Raw genomic sequence first — 27519 nt, forward strand, 5'->3', positions numbered from 1 at the left:
GCGAGTGAGGCCAGGCGCAATCACGCCAACATCACGCGGCGCGATGCCGCTGATAGGACAGCTTCAGAACAGGCAAATCGGGCAGGGGCAGAGAACAGAGGCGCGGTTGCCAGGGGTTTGCCTGTTGAGGGGAGACGGGAAGTGACCGCTTCGCAGGCCGGGTCTCCTCCCGGGGGGCTGGATGGAGGCGGCGGCCGCGCCACATTGTGAATGAACGAAATGCCACTGATGTGGTACTCTCCCAAGTGGTAAATCTACTGTGTATTCTACCACAGGGGAAAACACACACGAGGTCAGATGCCGCCAGCCCTGCCCCTGCTCGCACCACCCACTGGCTTCCCATGGCATCCAGGAGCTTCGGGCCCTGTCCTTTTCCCTCCGCCCCCTTCCAGGCTCCAGGCCCAGGCAGTCGCCGCCCCAGCGCCTTGCCCCCCTGGCCCCTTGGCCCTGCTGGTCCCTTGGCTTGGGACACCCTTCCTCCTTCTAAAACAGCGCCCCAGGCCTTCCGTAGCCTCCACAGCCCACAAGCTCTGCGCCTGTGGGTTTATTTCCTGCCCCCCCCCCCCCCCCCGCTAGGCTGCCTGCAGAGGCAGCTCTTTTTGTCTGTCCTTGATCCTATGTCCACAGCACCCAGCATCTGTGCCTGACTCCTCGTAAGTGGTCAATACATATTCACTACATGATGAAGCTGAACCAGAGCATCTGCTCTCTCTCTCTCACAACATGCACACTTCCGACAAGGACACTGAGGTTCCTAGAGGACCCATCATTTGCCTGAGCCTCACACAGCCCAAGCAGTGGGTCAGGGCTTTGACCTTCGACCTCTGGGCACACCCATCCATCGAACACGGATACTTCATCCCATGCACAGGAACGTGGGTTGACATGCACACGTGTGTGTGGTGATGCAGAGATCCCTTCACTCATCGAGGGCCACCATGTATGGTTGGGCAGGTTGTGCACTGCACAAGGGGATCGGCTGAGGGGGTGAGGGACGCTGAAGTCAGCCCCGTTCTCCTCCCAGAGGCATGCCTGGGGGGTGGGGAGCTGCCTCTTTCCAGGGGAAGGCAAGTCCTCTCCAAACTCACACAAGGGAGCTGCCTACTTCTCTGCTCGCCAAGCCCCAGGTGCAGGGAGCTGTGCCGGGCCGGGGGTGCTGCCTCTGTCTCACGCACAGAGGCCCTGTGGACTGGCAGCTCACCCGCTCCCTCCCGCCGCACCAACCCTCCGGCCTGGCTCTCAGAACTCAATTCCCCCTCTGCGAACAGGGCCCCGCGGGCTCCTCCAGCTGCGCAGAGTGAGGGAGCTGCACCTGCAGGCCACTGGCAGCTCCGCGGTGTGGGCACGGGGCATCCGGACGCAGCCTCGTGCACGTGCGTGCACACAGCCCCACCCCGGCTCTCCGCGGGTGCACACCTGCCCAGGCTCGACAGCCCTCCTGCAGACAAGGTGGCTGTCCAGACACAAGGACACATGGGGGCCGGGTCTTCCCTGAACTCACACACAACCACCCCTGGACACACAAGAGCTTGCAAGCGCGATGACCCAACCCAAGGACACCCAAGGTCCCGACGACCAGGGCAGCCTGCTCCCACGCGTGCGCACAGGGCTCCACGGGAACACACAGCCACGAGACCCAGGCCCGCCCTGCGACGCCGGGACACGCCCCGAGCACACCCACCCAGGTCCTGGCGGGGGAGGCACACGTGGACACACAGCCGCACACACCTCGGCAAGCTGGCCCCGGCCCCCGGCTCACAGGCACCGAGGCTGCGCTCCCCCAGGGAGGCAGGGGGCCCAGAGCCCCAGTCTCCTCGCTGCCCGCACCCCAAACACCCGCCAGCACAGGGCAGGGGGTTGGGGGGTCACCCCCACTCTCCCTGAGCCCAAGACCTGAGGGAACAGAGACCCGGGGAGTCAGCCTGAGGGAGGGTCCCCCCAGCAGGGAGACCACCGACCCGACACCTGCTCCCCTGCACAGCACTAGACCCCACAGCCACGACCCTGCCAGCTGGCAGGAGTGGAGTGGGCTGGGTGGGCCAGGGGGAGGTGGTCCTCGCTGAGGGTCTCCTGGTGGAGGAGAGGGAGACCAGCCAGGGAGAGGACCAGGAAGAGCGCCTGGGCGAGTGGGGTGGGGGGAGTGGGTGCCCAGGGAAAGGGACAGAGATTCTGAAGGCGGAGGGACTGAGGGTGGGGACGGAGGCCCAGGGAGAGAGGGCGGGGCTCCAGGGAGAGGGGGCTAGAGAGCAGATGGGGGGGGGACAAAGACCCGGAGCTGGAGAGACAGACTCAGGGACCCAGGGGTCAGCAGCCTGTGGGGTGGCAGAGCGCAAGGCGCTGGAGGGCGGACCGTGCGTGGCGCGGAGGCAGAGGGGGGGCGGGGTGTCAAGTGGGCAGCGAGGGGAGGGGGCCGGGGGTGGCAAACGGAAGGGCTGAGAGGTCTGTTTGGGGCGGAGATGTGGCAAGCGGATTGGGGTGGGGGTCCGGAGTGGGCGCGGGCAGGATCCCAGTTCCGGGTGCTGGCCACGGGCGGGGTCCGGGGAGGCGCTAAGGGGCGCTGAGTCCCACCTGCGGCCAAGGAGGCGGGACGGCGGGTGGGAGCGACCCTCCCCCGCCACGCCCCAGACTCCGTCCCAGCGCCTCCACCCCCGGGGGGGCGGGGGCCGGTTCCTCAGATCTCTGCGTCCTGTGGTCCTGGGACCCCTGACCAGGCCTCCCGCTGTGGGCCCCGCCCTGGGCCCCCGGCCCTCTTCGTCCCCCAGGGGCTCTGCCCTTGGGCGCCTGAGCGCCTCCCGCGCCTCGTGGGAGCCCGGCATCTCTCGCCCTCCGGCCCTCAGGGTCTCTCACGCGGCCCCTGTCTCAGTTTTCCGGGCACCTTCGTTTTCCAACCCCCACCCCGCGCCTCTGCCTCTCCGGGCCTCCCCCGTGCGTCTCCACCGCCGCGCCTCTCTCCACCTCCCACCCCTCCCACCCCATGGCTCCGTTCCAGGGCTGGGGTCTGCATCTCCCTGCGCGGACCCCCGCTTCCCCTTCCCGGGCTCCCCACGCTCGCTCAGGCCCGGGCTGGTGGGGGGGCGCTGCGGCGGGAGCTGTGTGTTCCCAGCGCAAAATAGACTTCTGTTGCCATGGCGACGCCAGAGCGGCCTCCGAGACGCGAAGCTTCAGGCTGGGGGTTGAGGAGGGGGGCACCTGGATCCCGGAAGGCGGGGGCCGGGGGCGCCGACGCCCAGTCCCAGGGGCTCCTGGAGGAGGAGGGCGACTGGGACTCCCAGGTCCTCGGGGAGAGGGGTGCTGGGCGATCGGAAGCGGGCGCCCACGGGACCGGCCCTCTGGGGAGGGTCTCGGACCCCGGGGCCGGCGGTGGGGGCTCAGATTCCCACCTGGGGGCGGACTGGCTGAGGGCGCCGGCGCCTGGGTCCCCGGGGACTCGGCTGTCTGCCTGAAGTCCCCAAGGTTAGGGGACCGGGCACTGCGAATCCCGGGGGGCTGGAGACCCTGACTGAGGGCTGCAGAAACCAGAAGCCCCAGTGGGTCCCGGACTCTTGCGTCTTGGGGGACCGGGGACCACTTAGCCCTTCCCATTCATTCATCCATCCATGCGCACACCGGGCTCTTCCTTCCTCCCCGGCCCCGGGTCCCCGTGCCTCAGTTTCCCCTCCGCGCCGGGTGCGGACGCGCTCACCTCGCTTTCCGGACGCGGGACCCGCGGGGAGTCGGGGAGCCGGCGGCGTGGGGGGCTGGGGGCGGCCGAGCGAGCGCGTCTGCTCGGCGGCTGGGCTGGGCGGGTGCGCGCGCCGCTTAGGGGGCGGCCGGCAGCGCGTGGGGAGACCCCGGCCGCGGTCCTCTACGTGCAACTGCGACTGGGGCCAGCCCTCCGCGTTGCCTCGCGCCGGCTCCGAGCTGGGAGAAGCGCCGCCCCCCTCCCCACCTGCCGAGGACCCTCTTCCCGCCGCCCGCAGCCCCCAGTCGCCCCCGGGTCCCCCCGCACGCAAAAATGGTTCGGCCCACAGCCACAGCAGTGTTTATTCTGCGAGTCGGGGTCCCACACGGTCGGTGGCACTCCCTCCCTCTCCCGCCCGGTGAAGTGGCCCGCGGCCGAGCTCCGCCCACAGCCCGGCTCAGCCAACCCCTCCCAACTTCCAGGAGCCGAATTTGCATTTCCGGGAACTGGCGTCCAATGACAAGGCAGCACCCCGCCCCCCTGCCCGAGGGGGCGGTACTCCCAGCGGACTGCACCACTCCTGGGAGGCAGGGCCGGGGGAAGCTCTTGCGCTGAGGTCCGGGGGACAGGAGGGCGGCCTCCCCGCAAGGCAGGGCCGGGGGTCACCTGAAGAGGGGGTTCTGGCCTTGGAAGAGGCCCAGCAGCCCGCTGTCCGGGGCGGGCTCCTTGATGACCTTCCGGATCTGCAGGGGGAGGAAGGGGTCAGGAAGAGTGCAGGGTCCCCATCTCCACGATGGCAAATCCGAGGATGTGTCTGTCTGTCTCCCTTGCTCTCCCGGTGCAAGTGGCCCACCCAGCCGCCCACTCTCCTCAAAGCTCCGTGGGCCTGCTGGGCCCTAACGGGCTGCCATCTTGGACGCCTGGACCACCAGGCTCTCAACTCCCCAACCTCCAGCCCAGACCGCAGCCCGAACTCGTAGACGGCCCCTGCACCCCACATTCCCCACCTCCCCCACCAAGCCCAAATCCTGGGAAGCCCCCTCGGGTCTGACTGCTCCCAAACACCCCTCAGTCCCTTCATCAGCAAGTCCCGCCACGTTTACTTCCAGAAGAACAACAAACCAAACAAAACCCCCAAAACTTGCGAGCTCCCTGGCGCCAGCCCCCACGCTGGGATGCCTGCAGGCGCCTCCCCACGGCCTGCCCCAATCCACTCGCAGATGTCCCCTGCGCAGAGGTCCTGACGGCTAAAATCCTCAGTCTGTGCCAGGCCTTGGCTGGGAGAGGCAAGCTCAGCGCCCCTCAGTGCCCGTGACCCGGCGGGGGCTCCCTGGGGAGCACTGAGCGCCTGGAGGCGCCCCCACCTCCTCCGCTGGCTTCCGTTTCCTCAGCCCCGCCCGGGAGGGCAGACCCCGGGAGGGCAGGCCCGTGCCCGCCTCGCCCACTCTGCATCTCGGGGTCTGCCACCACGTCTTGCTGAACTGACCTAAGAGGAGGGCCGGGAGGGTCAAGCCCGCGGGTCGGCACTACCCCGAGGCTAAGGGTCTGAAGCAGGGGGCTGCCTGGCTGGGCCCGACTCTTCTTCTCCGGGTGCCTGCAGGGCCCGCCCCTGCCCCTCACGCCTCACCCTAGGACCCTTCCCCAGGACCCTCCGGGCCTCCGCGGCACCGCCCCCCGCCCCTGCTGGAGCCTTCCGGAGCCATCTTCCCCTGAGGCCTAACCCGCAGCCTCTGCCATGGGAACAAAGCCGGCCGGGGGTCGACCCCGGGCCTGTGCTCCCAGGTGACAGGTGTTCAGAGGACACCTGCTGGATGCAGGAGGCGGCGGGGTGGCCCGAGGTGGGGGGGGGGTGGGAAGCTTACCTCGCTGAACTGGGGGTGGGCGGCGTCCCCCACGAGCTGCAGAATGAGCCCTTCGCTGGTGGAGAGGAAGGCGCCGCTCTGCCGCATGCGCGACAGGGCCACGAGCCGGTCCACCTGGCTGCGGGCAGGGGCGGGGGCGAGTCAGCGCGGCGGCCCGCCCGCCTCCTGCCTGCCTCCCCTCCCTGCCCGCCGGAGGCCCCTCACCTGCGGGAGGAGCAGGCGTCCACCACCACGTGGACCTGCAGCCCCCGGTCCAGGAGGTCCAGGGTCGTGTTCTAGGAGCAGAGAGGACGGGGACCCAGGCAGGGCGGGGTGGGGAGGGAGCCTAGGTCAGCACTGGGGACCCCGGAGGGTGACGAGGGAGGCTGGCGTGGGGCCAGGGTCCCCGGGGGAGAAGAGGCTCCTAGGTCGGGGCAGGGGCCCAGGTGAGGGCGGGGTGGCAGGCCAGGGGTCAGGACGGGGTCCCGCCGGCAGCCGGGCGTCTGGGTCAGGACGGGGCGGGCCGGGTCTCACCAGGATGCAGGCCTGCGCCTCGATGCCGCAGAGCAGCACGGAGCGCAGCCGGGGCCGGGCGTCCAGCTCCTGCTGCAGCGCGGGCACCATGCTGAAGCTCGTCTTGGGCACGGGCCGCAGCCCCTCAGCCCCCAGCTCGGGCACCGTGGGGCCCAGGCCCTGGGGGTACTGCTCTGTCAGCACGGCCGGCACCGCCAGCAGCCGGGCCACCTGGGAGGGCGAGGGGACCAGGCGGCGGTCAGAGGGGCCCAGGGGGCGGGGCCGGGCCGAGGGGGCGGGACAGGGGCCCAGGGGGCGGGGCCGGGCCGAGAGGGAGGGACCGGAGCGGAGGGGGCGGGGCCGGGCCGAGGGGGAGGGACCGGAGCGGAGGGGGCGGGGCCGGGCCGAGGGGGAGGGACCGGAGCGGAGGGGGGCGGGGATGGGGCTGAGGGGGCGGGACCGGAGCTGAGGGGCGGGGCCGGGGCTGAAGGGGCGGGACCGGGGCTGAGCCGGGGCTGAGGGGCGGGGCCGGGGCTGAAGGGGCGGGGCCGGGGGCTGAGGGGGCAGGACTGGGGCTGAGGGGGCGGGACCGGGGCTGAAGGGGCGGGGCCGGAGCTGAAGGGGCGGGGTCGGGGCTGAGGGGGGGCCCGGACCGGAGCTGAAGGGGCGGGGCCGGGGCTGAGGGGCGGGGCCGGGGCTGAAGGGGCGGGGCCGGGGCTGAGGGGCGGGGCCGGGGCTGAGGGGGGGGCCGGGGGCTGAGGGGGCAGGACTGGGGCTGAGGGGGCGGGACCGGGGCTGAAGGGGCGGGACCGGAGCTGAGGGGCGGGGCCGGGGCTGAAGGGGTAGGGCCGGGGCTGAGGGGGCGGGACCGGGACTGAAGGGGCGGGGCCGGGGCTAAGGGGGCGGGGCCGGGGCTGAGGGGGCGGGGCCGGGGGGCCGGGATGGGGCTGAGCGAGGAGGGGCAAGGACTGAGGCGGTGGGGCACGCGGCCGGGCCGGCCCCACCTTGAGCATGCGGGCCGCCACGCTGACGATCTGCGGGAAGTGCACGATGGTGGACCGGAACTTCTCCTGCATGTCGCACAGGAACAGGATGGACGAGCCGGGGTGGATTCGGCCCAGGCCGGGTCTGACAGCCGCCATGTCCTGAGGGTGGGCAGCAGGGTCCTCAGCGGGTGTCCGGGGTCCAGCCCTGGAAGCCCGGGGCCCACTGTGCTCTGCCTCTCCTCCCCCCAGGCCTCTCCCCTCTCCCAGCCCCTGACTGCCCTGCAGGCTCAGTTGTCCTCCCCCGGGGGCAGGGAGGGCCCCTAAGGGCAGCCCCATGCTGACCTTCCGGCAGGTGCCAGCCCCTTGCTGGGCGGGGCATGAGACCCAGGGCTGTGTTCCCACTGCCTGGGGCCGGGATGCACACCTGGGGCCGGTGTTCCCACTACCTGGGCTGGCTGGGCTCGCTCATTTGCTCTTCACTCGCTGTCTGTCTGTGGGGGAAGGCTGCCCCTGGGGCCTGGGTGGAGGGCAGGCACTGGGGCAGGGTGGGGAGGGGGGCGCCGGCTAGGGAGCTGCTAATTTTTAAGCTGGGTGGTAAGTGCTTATTACGACTTTCAACTGAACACACAGCCCGTAGACAATGCTGTGTGCCTGTGGTGGAGCTGAAAGACCCACTGGCTGGTTACAAGGCTGAGCTTTGTGTTAGGTGAATTTTTATCTCAATTAAACAACAAATGGACCGCGAACTCCCCCTAAAACAAGGCCCACAGTGAAGCAGTGGGGCACGTAATCACTCCTGGGGTAAGTGCTGGGGCTTCGAGGGAACCTGCTGTGCCTCGGCAGGGTCTGTGACGTTCTCCCCCCGAGGAAGCAGACAGGGGAAAACGACGCTGGGAAAGCACCAAGCTGACGGCCATTAAGCCCCGTGGCCGCTCCCTCGCCCACAGGCTCTGCCCCAGCTCCAGCCCGGCCCACCTCAGGTCTCCTCCACCCGGGCAGCGCGCCCAGTCTGCTCCTCGGCCAGGGTCACTGCCTTGGGTGGCTCCCCCAGCTCACCCCCCACCAGCCCAGCACCAAAGGACATTTCTGCCGTGCTGGGGGGGAGGTGAGCAGGTGCTTGCAGGTGTTGGTGCCTGAAAGTCCGAAAGCCCGGGACTGAGCCGACAGGCACTCCCCCTCGGGCTGGCAGTAGACGACAACCAAGGAGGGCTGTGTGGCCACAGTTCTCAAAATTATGAATGCCCAAACCCTGTGACCCAGGAAACCCACTGCTAAGTATTTATCCCGCAGAAATATGTGGAAACGACCCAAGAGCTTTCATTACAAGACTCTTGGGCAGAGCCCAGGATTAGAAATAAATCGAAATGTTCAGTTAGGGTTCTGGTCAGATAAATGATGGCAAAGGCATAGTGTGGAATTCTTTGCAGGTGGAAAAAAAAAATCACAAGGAAGCTTTTGTGCCATTAAAGAAATAGAATATGTGGGCCCTAGCTCATATCTAGATCTGACATCTTTGGCAGGCCCACAAAGAACAGGTGTCTACAGCCAAGACAGGGGTCACCTCTGGGGGGCAGTGTTGGGAGAGGAGAGGGGGGAAGGTGGTTCTTGGGGTGCTGGGGATAGTTGTCTTGATCTGGATGCTGTGTCCCCTGGGGGTGGGGTGGGGGGGTTCGCGTCGTGGAAATCTACTTGAGCTGTAGAGCTGGGATTTGCACGTTTGGCCGGACATGTGATAGGCTTCTAGAAAAAAGTTTTCAAAATACAAAAATAAAATGAAGAGACTGGACGGGGAGGCCTGGGAGGCCGGTGGTGTGGGGCAGGCGTCCAGGTAGGTAAGGGGTGGTGGGGAGACTTGGGGGTGGGGGGGCAGAAGGGGCGGGGCTGGGGAAGAGGGGCCGGGGCCCTGGACTAACGGGGTCCCGGGAGTGGAAAGGGTTTTAGGGAGCAGAGGAAACAGCTGGGTCCTGGAGAGGGTGTCAGGGGCGGGGGAGCCGGGGCTGCAGGCCGGCTTGGCGCGCCGTGGCCGGGGCAGGCCGGGGACGGAGCCGTTGACTGCCCCCGGGCCGACCCCCCACCTCGCGGAGCCGAGCGAGCACCCCCGGGCTGCGCGGGCTGCGCGGGCTGCGCGGCCTCCGCGGGCCTCGGCGTCCCGGGCGCGGCGGCCACTCACCTCGGGCGCCGGGACTCCAGCCGCCAGCGTCCTCCGGCCGCTCGCCCGCGGCGACTTCCCTCCTCGGCCCGCCCCGCCCACCCGGGCGAGCCGCCCAACCAGCGCTCGCCCTGCCGGGGCCCGCCCACTTCTCTCGACCAATCCAGGGGCCGCGCCGCGGGCCGTCCGTTTTGGGGCGTGATTGGCGCGGGGAGGCTGCACGTGCGACCAATGGGGGGCCGTGGAGGGCGTGAGTGGCGGGCGCCGGGGCGGGGCGAGGCGGGGTCGGGGAGACCTGGACGCCTTAGGGGAACGTCCCCTGCGCTGTCGGCCTCTCTCGGCGTAAACGGGCCTAGCGGCTGGTCCGGCCTCAGTGTCTCCACCCGCGCGTAGACCGAGAGCCCGGGAGCCGCCTCTGGCCCCACTTCCACCGTCCCAGCCGTCCCCTGCAGCCCCCGCGGCCGCCTCCTGCGCCCCAGCGTGCCGCCTCAGGGCCTTTGCACCGCCGGGAGCCCAGCCCCGGGCGCGGCCGGCGCCTTCTTGCCGTCCACGGCCTGCCCCGGCCACCCGGGGTCAAGTGGCCGTTCCAGCAGGCCTCTGCTTTCTTTTCTCTACAGCAGCAACTGCAATCTGAAATGGCCTTGATTTTAAGAGTGCATTTGGTTTACTCCTTTATTGTCAGCCGCACCCCCACCCTTCACCCCCCAAATTGTGAGCTCCCCGCGGGCAGGGGGCTTTGTCTTGTTCACCGCGGCTCTGCAGTGCCTAGCACTGGGCCTGGCCCGTAGCAGGTGCTGGACACATGTTTGGGGGGAAGTGGGGCCAGATGTCCTCGGGCAGAGAGGAGCCAGGGCGAGGGGAGCTGGCGCGCCAGGAGCCCCAGGAGACGAGGGAGGGAGGAAGAGAGCAGCAGGGCGAGGGCGACCCCGAGCCGAGGGCAGGCGCTGGGCCTGGAGAAGGCCCCGGGCGGAGGTCTGCGCTGGGCTTCTTTTGCCGGACACAGGACAGGGGCTCATGGGTGGGGCTGCACGGCGGTGGCGGAGGGGCTTGTCCAGGCCGGGCTGGGTGGTGCCTCGGCGTCACGGGGAGCAGGTCCCCCAGCCCTCGGGGACCCCCTGGGAATCCCAGGTCCAAGGCCCCTCCCACGCGCCCACCCAGTCCCAGTCGGGAGCCTCGAGCTCGCCCCCTCCCCCCAGGGCCTGCTGGGCGGGGGGCCAGGGAGCCAGGCAAGGCGCGCCGGGGCTGAGGGCCCGATGGGACGGGTCGGCGGGCGGCCGGGGGGCAGCGGGGGTCGGGGGTCGTGAGGGCGGGTCCGCGGCCCCAGAGGGACCCTCTGGGGTGAGCGCGATGTCCCCGAAGAGGTCGAGGGCGGAGGCGTGCAGCGCCGCGAGGCTCAGGCCCGGGCGGGCAGGGGGCGCCTCCCTGGGGGCCGCGGCGCGGGCCACGCCCAGGAACGGGGAGGCGGGCGGCGGGGGCGGCCTTCGCGGCCGCGGGCTGCGGGGCGGCGCCTCCTGGGACAGGATGGACAGGGCCAGGCGCTGGGTGGCCGCCTCGATCTGGGCGAACTGCCTGCGGAGAGATGCGCACTGCTGGGCCGCGGGGCGCGCCTTCCCGCGCGTGTCCTGACCCGCGGAGGCCCTGAGCAGCTGCGCGGGTTGCGCACTGCGCCAGGGCCTGCGCGCGCATGTTTCACAGCGTAGGTTTATTAGGACCTGGTGTCAGCGTATAAAAGTAAAAAGTGTCCTAAGGGCACCTTCTTAAAAATTTTTTAAATTATTTTTTTAAATTCAGGCCAGGGCTGCTTGGGCTGGTGGTCCTGTACTTTTGACCTCTGCCCGCCTCTCGGCCTCTCCATGGCCCACCCCTGGGGGCGGGGCCTCCGGCGTCTCCTTCCTGGGGCCAGCAGTGACCACTGAGCTGCTCTCCCCGCTAACATCCCCTCAAGCAGCTGGAATCACCTTTTAAAAAATAAATCAAGGGGGCTTGGGAGTTGCGGCTTAATAGGTACCGAAGTTTCCGCCGATTGCGGTGATGAAAAAGTTCCAGGAATGGTTGGTGGTGATGGTGGCACAATGCTGTGAGTGTAATTAATGGCAATGAACTGTGTGCTTAAAAATGGTTAAAATGGCAAATTTTATCATATATATAAAATTACATATAATATATAAAATATATAAATATATGTAATTTTTAAAAATTTTGCAAAAAGAATCAAAAGACAACCAAGAACATTGAAAGCTTTAAGTCATACAAATAGCTTTTTTAAAAAAATCAGGGAGCAGATGTGGCTCAACCAGTTGGGCACCTGCCTCCCACATGGGAGGTCTCGGGTTCGGTTCCCGGCCTCCTAAAGAAGACGAGGAACACAGCGAGCTGACGCGAGGGGCTGGAGCAGTGAGCTGATGCAATGAGATGAGAGGTGACACAAGGAGAGACCAACAAGCAAGGACTGGATGCGGCTCAGGCAATTGCTCGCCTCCCTCCCAGGTTTGGTTCCTGGTGCCTCCTAAAAGAAGATGAGCAGACACAGAAAGAGCACGCAACGAGCAGACAGCAAGCACAAGTGAGAGGGGCGTAGAAATAAATAAATCTTTTGAAAAAAATTAGATCACAGCCCGCTGCTGCCCAGAACCTTCCAGGAGGTTCTCACAACCACACTGAGAACAAAACCTACACTTCCCTTTTCTTTGGAGGTATGGGAGGATTGAACCCAGGACCTCATAAATGCAAAGCAGGCACTCAAACCACTGAGCTACACCTGCTCTGCAAACTCTGTGCTCTTGAGATGGCCTCATCCCCTTCCTCTCTTTCTCACCTTACCTTTAACTTTACATCCTTAAACACAATGTGGCCCCACTGTCCCATTGGCCACAGGACCTTGGCATATGCCGGGCCCTGTGCTTTGTATAGCTGTTACCACCTCACCCAGCGCCCCCGGGATTCCTTTTCCATTTGTGCAGCCTGCCTCCCCGCTGCTTTCACCCCAACCAGCCTCTGTGTCCCTTTGTTGGTGGCAGCTGCTGGGCCTCCAGAGCCTGCTCTGCCTGTGCTCACAGACGACCGGAAGGGCCTGGGAATTTCTGTCCCTCCAGTGGCAGCTCATACCCAATGCCAAGGAGTGTGGGCGAGTAAGCACTCCTGCCTCTTGCCCCAGACTGGGACACACTCAGAGGTGGGACTTCTGTTATTTCCATATCACCTGGCAGGTTTTTACCAAAGTCACCTCCCCAGAACTTGGCTTGATAGTGCACCGGAGCAAGTAAACATGACCTCAGGCTGAGAAAGTGAAAATCTGCCCGACCTTTTCTCAGGCTGGATTAACATGCACAGATAAAGTAAGCTGCAAAGTTAGCAGGGAATAATAGTTCTCCCAAGGACAGACTGAAGAAGGAAACCGTTCTAACGACCGCTTTCTTTGAGGGGCTACTGCTTTCTGGAAAGCTCTCCCTGGAAAACTTGGTTAAATTCATCAACGGGGCAGCTTTGCTGTTTGAAATGACGGTCAGTGGAAACGGGGCATCCGCCTCCTGCCTGGAGGAGCTGTCGCTTCCACACAGAGACGTTCCTCCCGCTGGAGAGCCGAGCTTCCCGCAGGGGCTCTGGACAGCTTTCCACCTGCTTGCAGTTTTCAAGGACATGGGAAGCTGGAACCGCTTGGCAGCCCCGCCTGAGGCCGATTGCTTACACGCAGCCAAGCACGGCTCCGCTTAAATTTCACCCTTAAGGCGTGTGGGATGTTCTTTTGGGCTGACAGAAATGTGCTGGCACCAGGCAGAGGGAGGGGCTGCTCGCACGCACGGAGCACCACGGAATCACACACTTTCAAGGGGCCCCTTCTAGGTTGTGTGAATCGAGACAATTATAAACTGTACGCTGTGATGGTTAAGCTAATGTGTCGACTCTGCAGGTAATTGTGCCCGGCTGTTTGGTCAAGCAAGCACTGGGCTAACTGTAATGCAAGGGCATTGATGGACTTTAGTCACCACTGACTTTACTGCAGTGGTAAATCATAGGTAGCTGGTTATAGTTATATCAGTCAGGGAGATTGCCATCAGCAATGAGTGAATGCCTTAAAAGAGGAAGTGATTCCAGCACTGAGAATTTCCCAGCTCGTCTTTGGACAGCCAGCATCTCCCAGAACTCGTCAAGAACCTTCACTGGACTTCCATCGCAGCCCCTGGTCGCACCTGCCTGTGGAACCTGGACTTGTGCGTCCCCACGGCTGCGTGAGAGACTCTTATAGAGCCGCATACTATTGACAGATGTCTCTTGTTGATTCTGTTTCCCTCGAGAACCCTGGCTGATACATATACTTTATACATTAATGAAAAATTCAGACAAACCTCAAAGGCCCGGGCGTCCCCTCCTGGCCCTCTGCTCTGTCTGTCTGGCCCGTCTTAGGCTGCCCAGCTGGGACACCCGTGCCTCGCCCTCCTGTACGCCTCTCTGCTGCTTCCACATGGAGAGCTGGGAAGTAAACTTACTGCAATTTCTCCACATAAGCAGCTCTGAAATTCTCACAATAATTAAACTCGTTTCCTATTCGTCTAATTTCAGACATTTCCTCTTTGCAGGTAGTCCCCTGAAGGGTATTAACCAGACCTGCTCAGCTTTGCTCACCGGAATAAGATCACGTCTCAAAGCCAAACCAGACAGAGTGGTGCGAATCTGTAACGTTCCCCAGAGACACGAAGCTTGATACCCTCCAGGGGTTGTCTGAGAGAGGAGCCCCGGGACCTGGCAACTGCATAACTGTATTAAACTGCGGGTTATTAGCCGCCCAAGTCGAGACGTGCTGGAGACAACGCAGGCTGAGGAACGACCCCGACGCCCCTGGCGAGACCCCGCTGGTGGCTTTTCCGCTCCCTCGCCCTCTCCTTGCTCTAAGAGGCCCTGGCTCCCGTTCTCGCTTTGCGCTGGTTTGGGGACGATCCCCCTGTCCCTGCTTGGGCCCTCGCAGTCAATCCCCTTCCCCCGCGTTTCTCCTTCGTGGCGCTGCGCGGGGCGGCCCTTCCGTGGGCGGCAGCCGCGCTGACGGTGGCAGGGTCGGTTTTGGGGGACCCTCATCGATAGGTGACTCCCACAAATTCCCGTGGCAGGGCTGCTTCCGAGAGCCCCCCTGAGCCAGCCTCCCTCTCCCCGTGTCGTCTGGTCCGCGCTGCCTCGGGGCCCCCACCCTGCCCAGGGAGCCCGTGACGGGGTCTCTGGGGACTGTTTCCGGCCCGGGCTGGGCCCGCCGTGGACCGGACCCTCCCTAGGGGGGCCTGCGGCCTGCGGCCCCTTCCCCGCGAGCCCTGGCGCCTCGCCGGGCAGGGGCTTGGGAGTGGCAACTGCGAGACGCTGCGGGGGCCAGCAGGGCCGGCGAGGCTTCGGAATTGAGATCTGGTTCACACACCATAACGCCCGCCAGGTCGGGCAACCCTCTAATTCCGGAACATTCCATCACCCCAGCCGAAGCCCCACCCCCAGAGCGCACCCCCAGCCCCTGCCCAGCCCCTGGCACCACCGGTCTTCCTCCTGTCCCTGCACATTTGCCTTTTCTGGACATTCACGTACATGGCAGCAAACCCCAGGGGCCCTTGTGCCGGGCTTCTCTGACCCAGGGTCTCGTCTTCGGTCCACCCACGTTGTACCGTGAAGCAACACTCCACCCCTTTGAAGAGGGACAAGACTTGTGTCCTTTCCACAGCACAGTTCCCAGGGCAGAGGAGCAGTTTCTTACTTTTTTAGGGACAACAGACGTACACTTGAGTGGGTAACATGAACTAGCCTTGATGAATTTTTCATTTGTGTACGCTTGAGTAATCACCTCTCCGATTAAGCTGTAGAACCTTTCTAGACCCTGGAAGACTTTTGTTCTCCCCCAGCCAACCCGCCCGCGTAGGGTTGTAAGATTTAGCAGCTAATGAAATATAGGGGGTCCCGTTAAATTCGCATTTTGGATAAACGACAGATTATTTTTTGCTAAGTAAAAGTATATCCCATGCAATTTGGGGGATATACTTATACTCAAAATTATTCGTTGGTTATCTAAAGTTTAAATTTCACCGGGCATCCTGCGTGATAATCGGCAGATACATAGAGATAGCCGCTGTCCCATTTCCTATCACTGTAGGTTTTTGCATTTCCTGTAAGTTATATGGATGGGATCACGCTTTCGGGTCTGACTTCCGCCCCTCGGCATAAAGCGGTTGTACCTCTCGGCAGTTCATTCTTTTCTAAACGTGGATTGTATATACACACACCCTGCACCCACCAAACCCACATGCCCCGCCCCGTCACCTCCGATCTGCCCCCTGTCTCTGCGAACTGGCTGTTCCTAGCCATCTCCTACAAGTGACCCCGCGCAGTATTTGTCCTACGTGTCTTGCCTGTTTCACTGAGCATAATGATTTCCAGGTCTTCCATGTTGCAGTCCGTCTCAGAACTTCATACTTTTTCATGGTCGAATAATATTCCATTGTTGTACGCCTCACATTTTTTTACCCATTCATTCGCTGATGGGCACTGGGGTGATTCCAGTGTGGGGCTGCTGTGAATGATACTGCTGGGAGTATCGCATACAAGTATCTGTTTGAGACCCTGTTTCCACTTTCTTTGGGTATAAAGCTGGGAGTCGACTTGCCAGGTCATTTGATTTTTGTTTAACCTTTGAGGAACCGCCACACCGCCTTCCACAGCAGCCACGCCATTTTGCATTCCCACCACCGAGGCACTAGAGTTCCAAAAAAATTCTCCGTATCCTCTCCAGCGCTTGTTTTTTGTGTCTGTGTGTTTGTGTAAACCATTATCTCATAATGGGTTTGAGTTACATTTCCCTGATGACTAAAGAAATTCATTCCTTTTTATCACTAGGCAGTACCTCAATTGGTTTATCCTCTGAGGGACAGTTTGGGGTCCTATGAATCAAGTTGCCGTGAATATTCCTGAACATAAATGGGTTTTGAAGCAGAGGGAAGGAAATAGGAGAGATTGAAGATGGAGACCCAGTGCAGAAGGGGGGCCGGTCTGTGGGATGGCCGGCCCATTTCCTCCCACAAGTCAGGGTCTTGGGAAGAAAGAGAGAGGGAGCGTGTGTGTGGGCAGGGCTGGGGTGGGGGCTGTTCTAGAATGGGGGGCAAACTCCCTGTACAGGGTCAGACTATCAATATTCTAGGTTTGTGGGCCATGTGGCCCAGCCTCAGCTACTCAATTACACTGTTGCATCCTGAAACCAGCCCGAGACAAGACATGCACAGTGGGGTGCCTGTGGCTCAATGACACTTTATTTCCAGAGCAGATGGTGGGTGGGATTTGATTCCCGGGCTGTGGTTTGTCAACCCCTGTCTACGTCAGAAGAGACAGTGCAATGTGATTGGATCTTGGTCTGAACAAACAAGTGGTTGAGCACCTGCTTCCCACATGGGAGGTCCCGGGTTTCGTTCCCGGTGCCTCTTGAAAAACCAAACCCAAACCAAAACAAACAACAAACAAACATATGAAAGAACCAACTCAGGGGAGCCGATGTGGCTCAGTGGTTGAGCCCCAGCTTCCCACATACGAGGTCCCAGGTTCAATCCCCTGCCTCTGGTTCCTAAAAAAAACCAAATACATTTGGGGGGCAATTGGGGAAATTTGAATATGTACCAGCTACTAGATGATGTTAGAAAATCATTCTTAAGTTTATAAAGTATGACAGTTGCATCGTGGATGTGTGCTGTGCTTGGAAGTACGTGTCTTGGGGTGACACATCATGATATCTGTAATGTACTTAAAAATTCCTCAGCAAAAGGAACCACCGTTGTGGGAAACTGGCTTACCTGTTTGCTATCGTAAATGTTACACCTGTTAAATGTAGCAGTTGTTAGATGTTGCAGTTGTTCCCTGTTATTGTAAATGATGTTGCAGTTCAGATAGCAAACAGCTGCTTGGTAGCTTCCCAACAAATGCGATGGGACAACTGGGTGGAGGCTCTCGGTTCCAGAAGCTGTGAGTCCCCTGGTCCCGGGTTTGTCTGCCCTCTTGTGTCCCTACCTTTACTTCTGTGCTGTCTTGCCTTCAAGCCAACCTATTGTGAGCTGAAAGCAGCAAGTGGCGCCCAACGTGGGGCTGGAGGGGAAGAAGAATCGCTTGGAGGGAAACTAAAGGTGTTCTTCTGTGCGGAGCCCCGAGTGGTTTGGGAGGCCTTCCAAGTCCTCGGTGGGTGAGGACGCTCTCGGGTATGCTAGCAGGGTAACGATGGGAAACGGAGACAGGTCAACAAAACATTGCCCGTATGTCAGTCTCCTAAAACAGCTCCTTAAAGCAGGAGGAGCCGAGGCCAGTGAGCCTCAGAGTTTAGAACTCTTACAGATTATAGAAGCCACTTTGACTATTGTTAATCTATTTTAGAACCCTTGCAAACAAGATGAGGAAGAGAAAAACAAAAATAGAGAATGTAAGGAAGTTTCTCCTACTGAATTTTTTGATGATACTTAATCTGAAGTTGTTTTGCCTTCAGCTCCTTCATTAACTGACTTTAGAAAGTCACTTTCCTCCCCACTGACACCTCCTCCCCTCCTGTACCCAGAGATGCTCAGCCAAAGCTGTCAGCTTTACAAGAGGGCATTTTACAGGCTGGAAGGGAGGGCGTTGGAGGCGCTTCAGTGCCCTTTCCGGTCACCATATGAGAGAGAGTAGTTCCTGGAGTGGATCCTCAAAACCCAAATGGGGTTCACGAGTTCACTCATGAACTCTTCTCATTTAAAATTTTGAAAGAGTTAAAAGCAGTAGTGCAACATTATGGTCCAAATTCTCCTTTCACCTATGGAACGGTGCAGGGGCTGGCTGGAGGCTCTAGGCCGGTCCCAGCTGACTGGTCTGCATTAGCATGCATCAGCCTCGCATCTGGAGAGGTTTTACAGTTCAAAACCTGGTGGACGGATCATGCAGAGACTCGGGCTGCTCTTAATAGAGCCCATAATATCCCCATTTCCTCGGATCAGTTATGGGGGTGGGAATCGGGTGGGAGCAGACCAGCAGTTAACAATGGATGATCGAGCCACCACACAGGTCCAGCGCTGTTGCTTAAGAGCCTGGGAAAAGATTGAGGCTAAAGGCCAGCCTCCAGTGTTATTTCAGAAAATACTACAAGGACCTAAAGAGCTCTACCCTGACTTTATTGACTGGTTACAAGAGGCTATCCAAAAACAGGCTACTAACTTGGAGGCTGCTGATGCTATTTTGCAGCTAATGGCTTAAGAAAATGCCAATCGGGATTGTCAGAAAGCTCCTGGGATGATGAAGGGTAAAGTGGATTCGACTGATCTATTAAATTGTGCCAGGATGTGGGGACGGAGGGCCACCGCACTCCAATGATGGCTCAGGCTACAGCAGGGATGAAAATCAGTAAGAGATTCTCTGGAAAATGTTTTAATTGTGGAAAAATTGGTCACACGAGAAGATTGTTGGAAAAGGTCTGAGGGAAAAACAATGCTCAGAAACGACCTGAGCTGCGTCCCCGCTGTGGTAAAGGAAATCACTGGTCTGGCCTGTGTCGTTCTAATTACCATAAGAAAGGCACGTCCTGGTCGGGAAGCTTCCAGCAGCCCCCCCCATCCCCGCTCCAAAAGGAGGCCTCCCCGGTCCAGCAGAGCGATCCCGGCCTCCCCGAGGCTCCGCAGGGCCCTGGACTTAATCCCCGCCACAGCAGGAAGTGCAGCCGTAGATGCTCCTGAGGCAGAACCTGTCATTCTGCTTCCAGGAGACACCCCCGTCCATGTGGAAACAGGAACAAAGGGACCTTTGCCAGCTGGCCTGGCTGGACTTCTGGAGAGAAGCAGGCTGCCCACAGGGAGTTAGAGGGCGTACGGGAGTAACTGACGGTGACTATCCAGGAGAGGTTGTTTTGTTTTCATGCTGATTCTGATGGGGCCTATGTAGCCCAATTAATAAAATTAGTGCAAAATTTTTATCAAGGTGTTAAAAGGAATTTTCGGTTTTGAATCAATAGCGTACTCCAGAACTTCAGGTCTTAGTGTGGTCTTAACACATATTTTTTGGATTACTGCTCTTCAACTGTCGGTCTAAACTGCTAAATAAGAGCATAAGTGCATTCACGCTGCTCAGGTTATCCTAACTGGCTGCTGATTACTAGTAAGTGTTTCCAAGAACAAGCTTGCCTGTTACAGCAACATGATTCCAGAAGAAATCCTAAAAGCAGTAAAATCTGAGATGTGAAATGATGGAGAGCTTAAAAACAGCTATACCAGAAAAGTAAGAATTATGAGTCAATTGTAAACTTTGTTTCTGTTGGCGTGTTGTAATTTTTTTGTGTTTGTTTGTTCAATGTCAATGTATATTTTATTTTATTTTGTTTTATTTTTTAAAATATTTATTTCCCCTTCACCCCCACCCCACAGCCCCAGTTGTCTGTGTCTATTTGCTGCGTCTTTTTCTTTGTCCGCTTCTGTTGTCAGTGGCATGGGAATCTGTTTCTTTTTGTTGCGTCATCTTGTTGTGTCAGCTCTCTGTGTGTGCGGCACCATTCCTGGGCAGGCTGCACTTTCTTTCGCGCTGGGCGGCTCTCCTTACGGGGCGCACTCCTTGCGCATGGGGCTCCCCTACGCGGGGGACACCTCTGCATGGCATGGCACTCCTTGCGCGCATCAGCACTGCGCGTGGGCCAGCTCCACACGGGTCAAGGAGGCCCGGGGTTTGAACCGCGGACCTCCCATGTGGTAGACGGACGCCCTAACCACTGGGCCAAGTCCGCTTCCCTCAATGTATATTTTAATACCTCTGGATGGTATAAATAAAAACTTCTGAAAGAGCTCTATTCAAATGGCCAAAAAATTAAATAAGTGCTTATATTATTACCCAAGTTTGAAATGTTAATGAGATCTCTATAGTTGTATAATAGAAATGTATATAGTTGATTAATAGAATTACTATAAGTCTCTTCATAAAAAAAATAGTTTTTGCTTAAATTGAGATGAATAATTTTCTTCATAGGATAAAATGAAAAATGTAAAAGTTAAGCAAATATTGAAAAAGGTAAAAAGTTTTTTGGAATGCTAACTGAAATTTAATAAGATGTATTTTGTCCTGAAATAAAATGGTTAGTTTTATAAGATCAGAAAATGGAAATATGCAGAACAGAACTAGTATGCATATAGCAAGCTATTAAAGTATTGTGGTAGCATTTAGTGAGATAATGTGTTTTGTAAAAAGTAAAACAAACCTGAATGAATACAAAAAGTGCAAAAACTGTGTGAAAAGGTCAACAGTGGACTTTTGCAGTTCTTTAAGGTTTTCTGCCCTGGCCTGATGGCGATGAATCCTGCTGCATAGAGGAAGCCTGTGGCAGTGACCCTACTGAGAAACATCAGAGACAATGGTATTTTAAAAGCCTGGAACAGGCAAACAATTGAGACAAGCTGAAGGTCGCTGCTGCTTTATCAAATTCTTAAATGTTTGGTTGGATAAGACAAAACTATACCCTCTGCTGTAATTGATAAAGTACAATGTGTTCTCCTGTTAATGGAGTTTGTAATATGGTTGGAACGCTAAGTCTTTTATCCCTCACTGAGATGTGTTAATGGGGAAAGGTCCTTCATGGGAGCAGGGGGACCTCCAGCAGGCTGCTTTAAACAATGAAAAAAAATTAAAAAAAGGTAGATATTGACTTAGCCTGTGAATTGGATGTGGCCAGTACCAATATTGGGTTTGTGGCAAAGGCAAGATTCTAATTGAGTACCCCTCGGGTTTTAGTCACAATTGTGGGAAGGGGCTATAAGTACAATATAAAAAAGCAATTGTGTGCAGCATAGGAGGCCCTGCTGAAAGTGAAAGGCTTAACCCACTAGCGTCTGCTCACTCTGAAGACTGCCATCCCTATCCAGAGGTGGATTGCAAATACGAAAAGCAAGACAGAAACGATGGACTGTTGTGACTCACTCTCCGTGGGGGAGAGCTCTGTGGAAGGACATCTGGGACGCCTGCCAGCAGAGACAGGCCACTGTCTGTCGCGTCCCTGCCCCCTCCTCTAACACCCCTCTCAGGACTGTTGAGGCAGACGCCTCATGAAGATGCAGAGCCATGAAGTTGGGACCTGAGAGGAAGCAGAGTGGCTCCACCGGAAAAGTGAACGTCATGAGTACCAGACCTTGGGGTGCCTGGCGCAGCAGTTCCCACTGTCTGCTGTTCACCAACAGCTTGTGGCCTTAGTGCTCACGTCCATGACTGGGACATCAGCACCCTCCTGCTCCTGGAAGGGGCAAAATATGCTTTCACTGCTACAGACCCTGCCTCGGGACCCTTAGAACAAGCCAGCTATTGGCTTCTGCATGAAAAATGAGTCCTCACCATGATGGACTAGGTTTCTATTCAGCACTGAGCTGTGGCCCCGGGTCCAGTGAAGAGGCTAAGAGCAGGAGCAAGAAGGTATTGGAGTTATGGGATAAACTTCCAGCTGCCCCACAGCCCGAAACGGGGAAGTAGGAATTTGTCACTGCCCATGCCTCAAACTATGCAAATTGGGGGAAATGAGGTCATTTTTGATCAAGTACTGGCATATATAGCCTTGCTGGTAGGAAATCTTAAGCCTATGAGAAATGAAAGTTTAGCCATTAAATGTGCTAGTTGGAAGTCTTATTGTTTGTGGTTGTATAATCTACGTACTTATGGATTATGTATAAAATGCTTGAATACTAATCAGAACTTTAATAATGAAACATATGGTATACTTAATTGATTTGATGAGCTGTAAAGTGATATATAATCTGTCTTGATGTAAATCTCTTGTTTTAAGTTTGAACAATCCTGGGACTGAATATATTGGGGGGGGGAGAAAAAAAAAGTATTATTCAAACCTAAAAGTGAAAATATCATGCAGGAAGCTTTATTAATCAGTGAAACGTCATTTGTGTAGACTTTGCAACTTTGCAAAAACAGAAAGGGGGAAATGTTGTGGGAAACTGGCTTACCTGTTTGTTATTGTAAATGTTACACCTGTTAAATGTAGCAGTTCTTAGATGATGCAGTTGTTCCTTGTTATTGTAAATGATGTTGCAGTTCAGATAGCAAACAGCTGCTTGGTAGTTTCCCAATAAACGCGATGGGAAAACTAGGGTTGAGGCTCTCGGTTCCAGAAGCTGTGAGTCCCCTGGTCCCATGTTTGTCTCCCCTCTTGTGTCTCTACCTTTATTTCTGTGTTGCCTTCCCTTCGAGCCAACCTATTGTGAGCCGAATGCAGCAAACCACAGCTTTCCCTGGATCCGGCAGATGCACCCCGACCACTTGCCCAACAAAAAAGTTTAGGTAGAGCCAGTGGGCTGGGGGGGGGGGGCGGTTATGGGCGCAGAATGCCTTGGGTGGTGGCATTAAGGGACTGCCTTATCTATAGAGAATTAAAAAACAAAAGAACCAAGAACCGCAAGTCAGCCTGCTTCTTATCTTCTCCACGTGCCTTAAATTTATTATGGCTGAGTGCCCCTTCCCATGTACGAGGTCTGGGGTTCAATTCCCAGTACCTGATTTAAAACTCTGCGGCTGTCCATGTCTATTTCTCTTCAATGCCATTGAATCGTACCTGTTAAAATGGTTAAAAGGATGAGTGTTGGGAAACGGACTTTGGCCCAGTGGTTAGGGCGTCCATCTACCACATGGGAGGTCCGCGGTTCAAGCCCCGGGCCTCCTTGACCCGTGTGGAGCTGGCCCATGCGCAGTGCTGATGCGCGCAAGGAGTGCCCTGCCATGCAAGGGTGTCCCCCGCGTAGGGGAGCCCCACGCGCAAGGAGTGCGCCCGTAAGGAGAGCCGCCCAGTGTGAAAAGAAAGAGCAGCCTGCCCAGGAATGGCGCCGCCCACGCTTCCCGTGCTGCTGACGACAACAGAAGCGGACAAAGAAACAATGATGCAGCAAAAAGACACAGAAAACAGACAACCGGGGGAGGGAGGGGAATTTAAAAAAAAAAAAAAAAAAAGGATGAGTGTTGTGTTTCACGTATTTACCACAACAAAAACTATCTGGCTGTTAAATAAACTAGTGGGACCCTCTGCCAGGGGCTCTGTCCTGGGGTCAAGGAGGATGTCTGTGCCCTGAGGGCACTGGCGGAAACTTGCAGAAATGGGAGGTCAGGTTAAGTGAGAGAGAGAGAGGGAGAGGGAAGGAGGGAAACACAGGCACAGAGACTGATTTCTGACAACCAAATGCAGTGCATGGTCTTTGATTGAAACTTGGTTTGAGCAAAGCAGGTATAAATGACACTTTGGAGATACCTGGGGCAATCTGAGCATAGATCCAGGAGGAGATAATCAGGAAGCTATGTTTTGTTAGGTACTGAGATCCTGGGGTTATGCAGGAAAATATCCCGCTCCTTCAGAGATGCACTCATCAGCATCTTCATCATTATCATCTCTGTTGTCATCTACATCATCAGCATCATTATAAACATTTCCACCAAATCATCACCATGATCATAACCATCACCACCATCACTAACAACACTGCCATCATTGTCATACCATCACCACCTTCACCACCTTCATCACCACCACCACCACCACCACCACCATCACCACCTTCACCACCATCACCACCACCATCACCACCACCACCATCACCATCACCACCTCCACCACCACCACCATCACCACCTTCACCACCACCACCACCACCATCACCACCTTCACCACCTCCACCTCCACCTCCACCACCACCACCACCATCACCACCACCACCACCACCACCACCATCACCACCACCACCATCACCATCACCACCTTCACCACCACCACCACCATCACCATCACCACCTTCATCACCATCACCACCTTCACCACCTTCACCACCACCACCACCATCACCATCACCACCTTCATCACCATCACCACCTTCACCACCTTCATCACCACCACCACCTTCATCACCAGCACCACCATCACCATCTTCATCACCACCACCACCTTCACCACCTTCACCACCACCACCACCACCACCACCATCACCACCACCACCTTCACCACCATCACCATCACCACCATCACCATCACCACCTTCACCACCACCACCACCATCACCACCACCACCACCACCACCACCATCACCACCTTCACCACCTTCATCACCTCCACCACCACCACCACCTCCATCACCACCATCACCACCACCACCATCACCACCTTCACCACCACCATCACCACCTCCACCACCACCACCATCACCATCACATCATCACCACCACCACCATCATCACCACCACCACCATCACCACCACCATCACCATCACATCATCACCATCATCACCACAACCACCACCACCACCATCATCACATCACCACCATCATCTCCATCACCATCATCTCCATCACCACCATCACCACCACCACCACCACCACCACCACCATCATCTCCATCACCACCACCACCACCACCATCACCACCACCACCACCATCATCTCCATCACCACCACCACCACCACCATCACCACCACCACCACCATCACCACCACCATCACCACCACCACCTGCACCACCTTCACCACCACCACCATCACCACCTTCACCACCATCACTACCTTCATCACGACCACCACCACCTCCACCTCCACCACCATCACCACCTCCACCACCATCACCACCACCACCATCACCACCATCACCACCACCACCATCACCACCACCACCACCACCATCACCACCACCACCACCATCATCTCCATCACCACCACCACCACCACCATCACCATCACCACCACCATCACCACCACCACCTGCACCACCTTCACCACCACCACCATCACCACCTTCACCACCATCACTACCTTCATCATGACCACCACCACCTCCACCTCCACCACCATCACCACCTCCACCACCATCACCACCACCACCATCACCACCACCACCATCACCACCACCACCACCACCACCTTCACCATCACCACCTTCATCACCATCACCACCTTCACCACCTTCACCACCACCACCACCTTCATCACCACCACCACCATCACCACCTTCATCACCACCACCACCTTCACCATCACCACCTTCATCACCACCACCACCTTCACCACCTCCACCACCATCACCACCACCACCACCACCTTCACCACCACCTCCATCACCACCTCCACCACCATCACCACCATCACCACCATCACCACCACCACCTCCATCACCACCTCCACCACCACCACCACCACCATCACCACCTCCACCTCCACCACCATCACCACCATCACCACCACCACCTCCATCACCACCTCCACCACCATCACCATCACCACCACCATCACCACCACCACCTTCACCACCTTCACCACCACCACCATCACCACCTTCACCACCATCACTACCTTCATCACGACCACCACCACCTCCACCTCCACCACCACCACCACCTCCACCACCATCACCACCACCACCATCACCACCACCACCATCACCACCACCACCACCACCTTCACCATCACCACCTTCATCACCATCACCACCTTCACCACCTTCACCACCACCACCACCTTCATCACCACCACCACCATCACCACCTTCATCACCACCACCACCTTCACCATCACCACCTTCATCACCACCACCTCCATCACCACCTCCACCACCATCACCATCACCACCACCATCACCACCACCACCTTCACCACCTTCATCACCACCTTCATCACCACCTTCACCACCATCACTACCTTCACCTTCACCACCTTCATCACCACCACCAGCACCACTTTCACCACCACCACCTTCATCACCACCACCACCACCTTCACCACCACCATCACCACCTTCATCACCATCACCACCTCCACCATCTCCACCACCACCACCACCACCTTCACCACCACCATCACCACCTTCATCACCACCACCACCACCACTTTCACCACCACCACCTTCATCACCATCACCACCTCCACCACCTCCATCACCTCCCCCATCACCATCACCTTCACCCTCATTGCTACCTTCACCACCACCCTCACCACCGTCACTACCACTGCTTTCATCCCCACCACCTCCCCCCGCCCTGGGCTCCAGCCACGCTGGCCTCCTGGGAGCCTCTAACACATGGCGCTGCCTCAGGGCCCTTGCCCGGCTGCTCCCCCTGCCCGGATGTGCGCAGGGTGCCCTTCCCCCTGCCTCGAGTGGTTGCTCCAATGCCACCTTCCCCAGGAGGCCTCCCCCAGACGCCTCACCGCCCCCAGCACTCCCTCCTGCCCTCCCTGCCCTCTGCTCTGGTTCTCGCTCTCTAGCACTTATCACTTCTAACATATAATTTTTCCTATTGAGGTAGAAGTCCAGAACATGAAATTAACCTTTTGAAAGGGAAGAATTCGTTGGCCGTTAGTAGATTGACAACGCTGTGCAGCCATCACTGTCCAATTCCGGAACATTTCCATCACCCCAGAAGGAAACCTTGTTCCCCCTCTCCCGTTCCCTGGCAACCACCGCTCCGCTCTCCAGCTCGGTGGCACTGCCCCTCCCGGACACTCCCCGCAGCTGGAAGCCTGCGTAGGTGGCCTTTTGCGCCTGCCTCTTTCCCTGGGCGCCCGGCCTCCGGGATTCATCACGTCGCTGCATCCTCTCTCCCCCACCCCAGAGTCCCAGGGAAGGAGCGCTCCGGGAGGGCCGGGAATTGTGTCTGCTTTGCTTTCTGATGAGTCTCTGGGAGCTGACAGGGGCCTAGTACACAAGAGGTGCACAATAAGTGCGCGTTGAATGGAGCACGCGCGAGGTCCCGGGGTCCACGCTCATGCCCCTGGTCTCCCGCCACCCCTCTCCCACCGGGCCCCCCTGCCGCGTGCCCCCGGCCCTCACCTGCAGATCTGGTTGTGCAGGAACCTCCTGTGGTTGGGCCTCCTCTTGGGGGGCCTCCTCCGGGGGGCCTGCAGGGCCCGCAGCACATGGGCGGCTGCCCCGCTCACGAAGGCACACAGCTCCCGGGGCCCAGGCTCGGGGACCCCCGGGGCGGCGGGGACCCCGGGGTGCATGGCTGGGGCGAGCCGGAGAAGCTCCCGCTGATCAGAAAGCGCCCCCCCCCGCGTGGCGGGGAGAGAGGGGCGGCGGGATGGGCTTGGGGGGCGGTTTGGGGCAGGCAGGGTGCCCGGGATTGGGGCGAGGCCTCCCTCCCGCGTCCCTCTGTCCCTGGAGTGGACGCCGAGGGCCCGGCAGGTGGAGGGGCTGATATAGGAAGGCAAGGGGGCTGCGGAGAGGAGGGGGCTTCTGTGCGCCCCCAGATGCCCAATTAGCACATAGCTGGACCTGGGATCCGCGCGGCCGCGTGCGGCTGGGGGCGCAGGGGACTGGCGCCTGGAGATGGCCAATTAAAGGGACAAAGGCCTCGTTAGGGCGGTGAGGCCAGAAGCCAGTCAACCGCTGCGATTAGCGTCGAGGG

General features: G+C 58.7%; 2 protein-coding genes across 2 annotated transcripts; both read right to left on the reverse strand.

The window, feature by feature from the left end:
- Positions 1 to 4191: 4191 nt before the first annotated feature.
- ISOC2 (isochorismatase domain containing 2) lies at positions 4192 to 9240 on the reverse strand. The gene is made up of 6 exons (XM_058280853.1): positions 9172 to 9240; positions 7020 to 7160; positions 6037 to 6246; positions 5728 to 5798; positions 5524 to 5641; positions 4192 to 4404 (listed from the first exon to the last, which is right to left on the reverse strand). Exons 2-6 carry the CDS (start codon positions 7155 to 7157, stop codon positions 4324 to 4326), a joined length of 618 nt encoding a protein of 205 aa, XP_058136836.1. The 5' UTR covers positions 7158 to 7160; positions 9172 to 9240; the 3' UTR covers positions 4192 to 4323.
- A 989-nt stretch (positions 9241 to 10229) lies between these two features.
- Positions 10230 to 27115, reverse strand: C18H19orf85 (chromosome 18 C19orf85 homolog). Its single transcript, XM_071209456.1, has 2 exons — positions 26943 to 27115; positions 10230 to 10719 (listed from the first exon to the last, which is right to left on the reverse strand). Exons 1-2 carry the CDS (start codon positions 27113 to 27115, stop codon positions 10230 to 10232), a joined length of 663 nt encoding a protein of 220 aa, XP_071065557.1.
- Positions 27116 to 27519: the final 404 nt, after the last annotated feature.

This window comes from Dasypus novemcinctus, chromosome 18 (assembly GCF_030445035.2).
Source record: "Dasypus novemcinctus isolate mDasNov1 chromosome 18, mDasNov1.1.hap2, whole genome shotgun sequence".
Classification (NCBI taxonomy): Eukaryota; Metazoa; Chordata; class Mammalia; order Cingulata; family Dasypodidae; genus Dasypus; species Dasypus novemcinctus.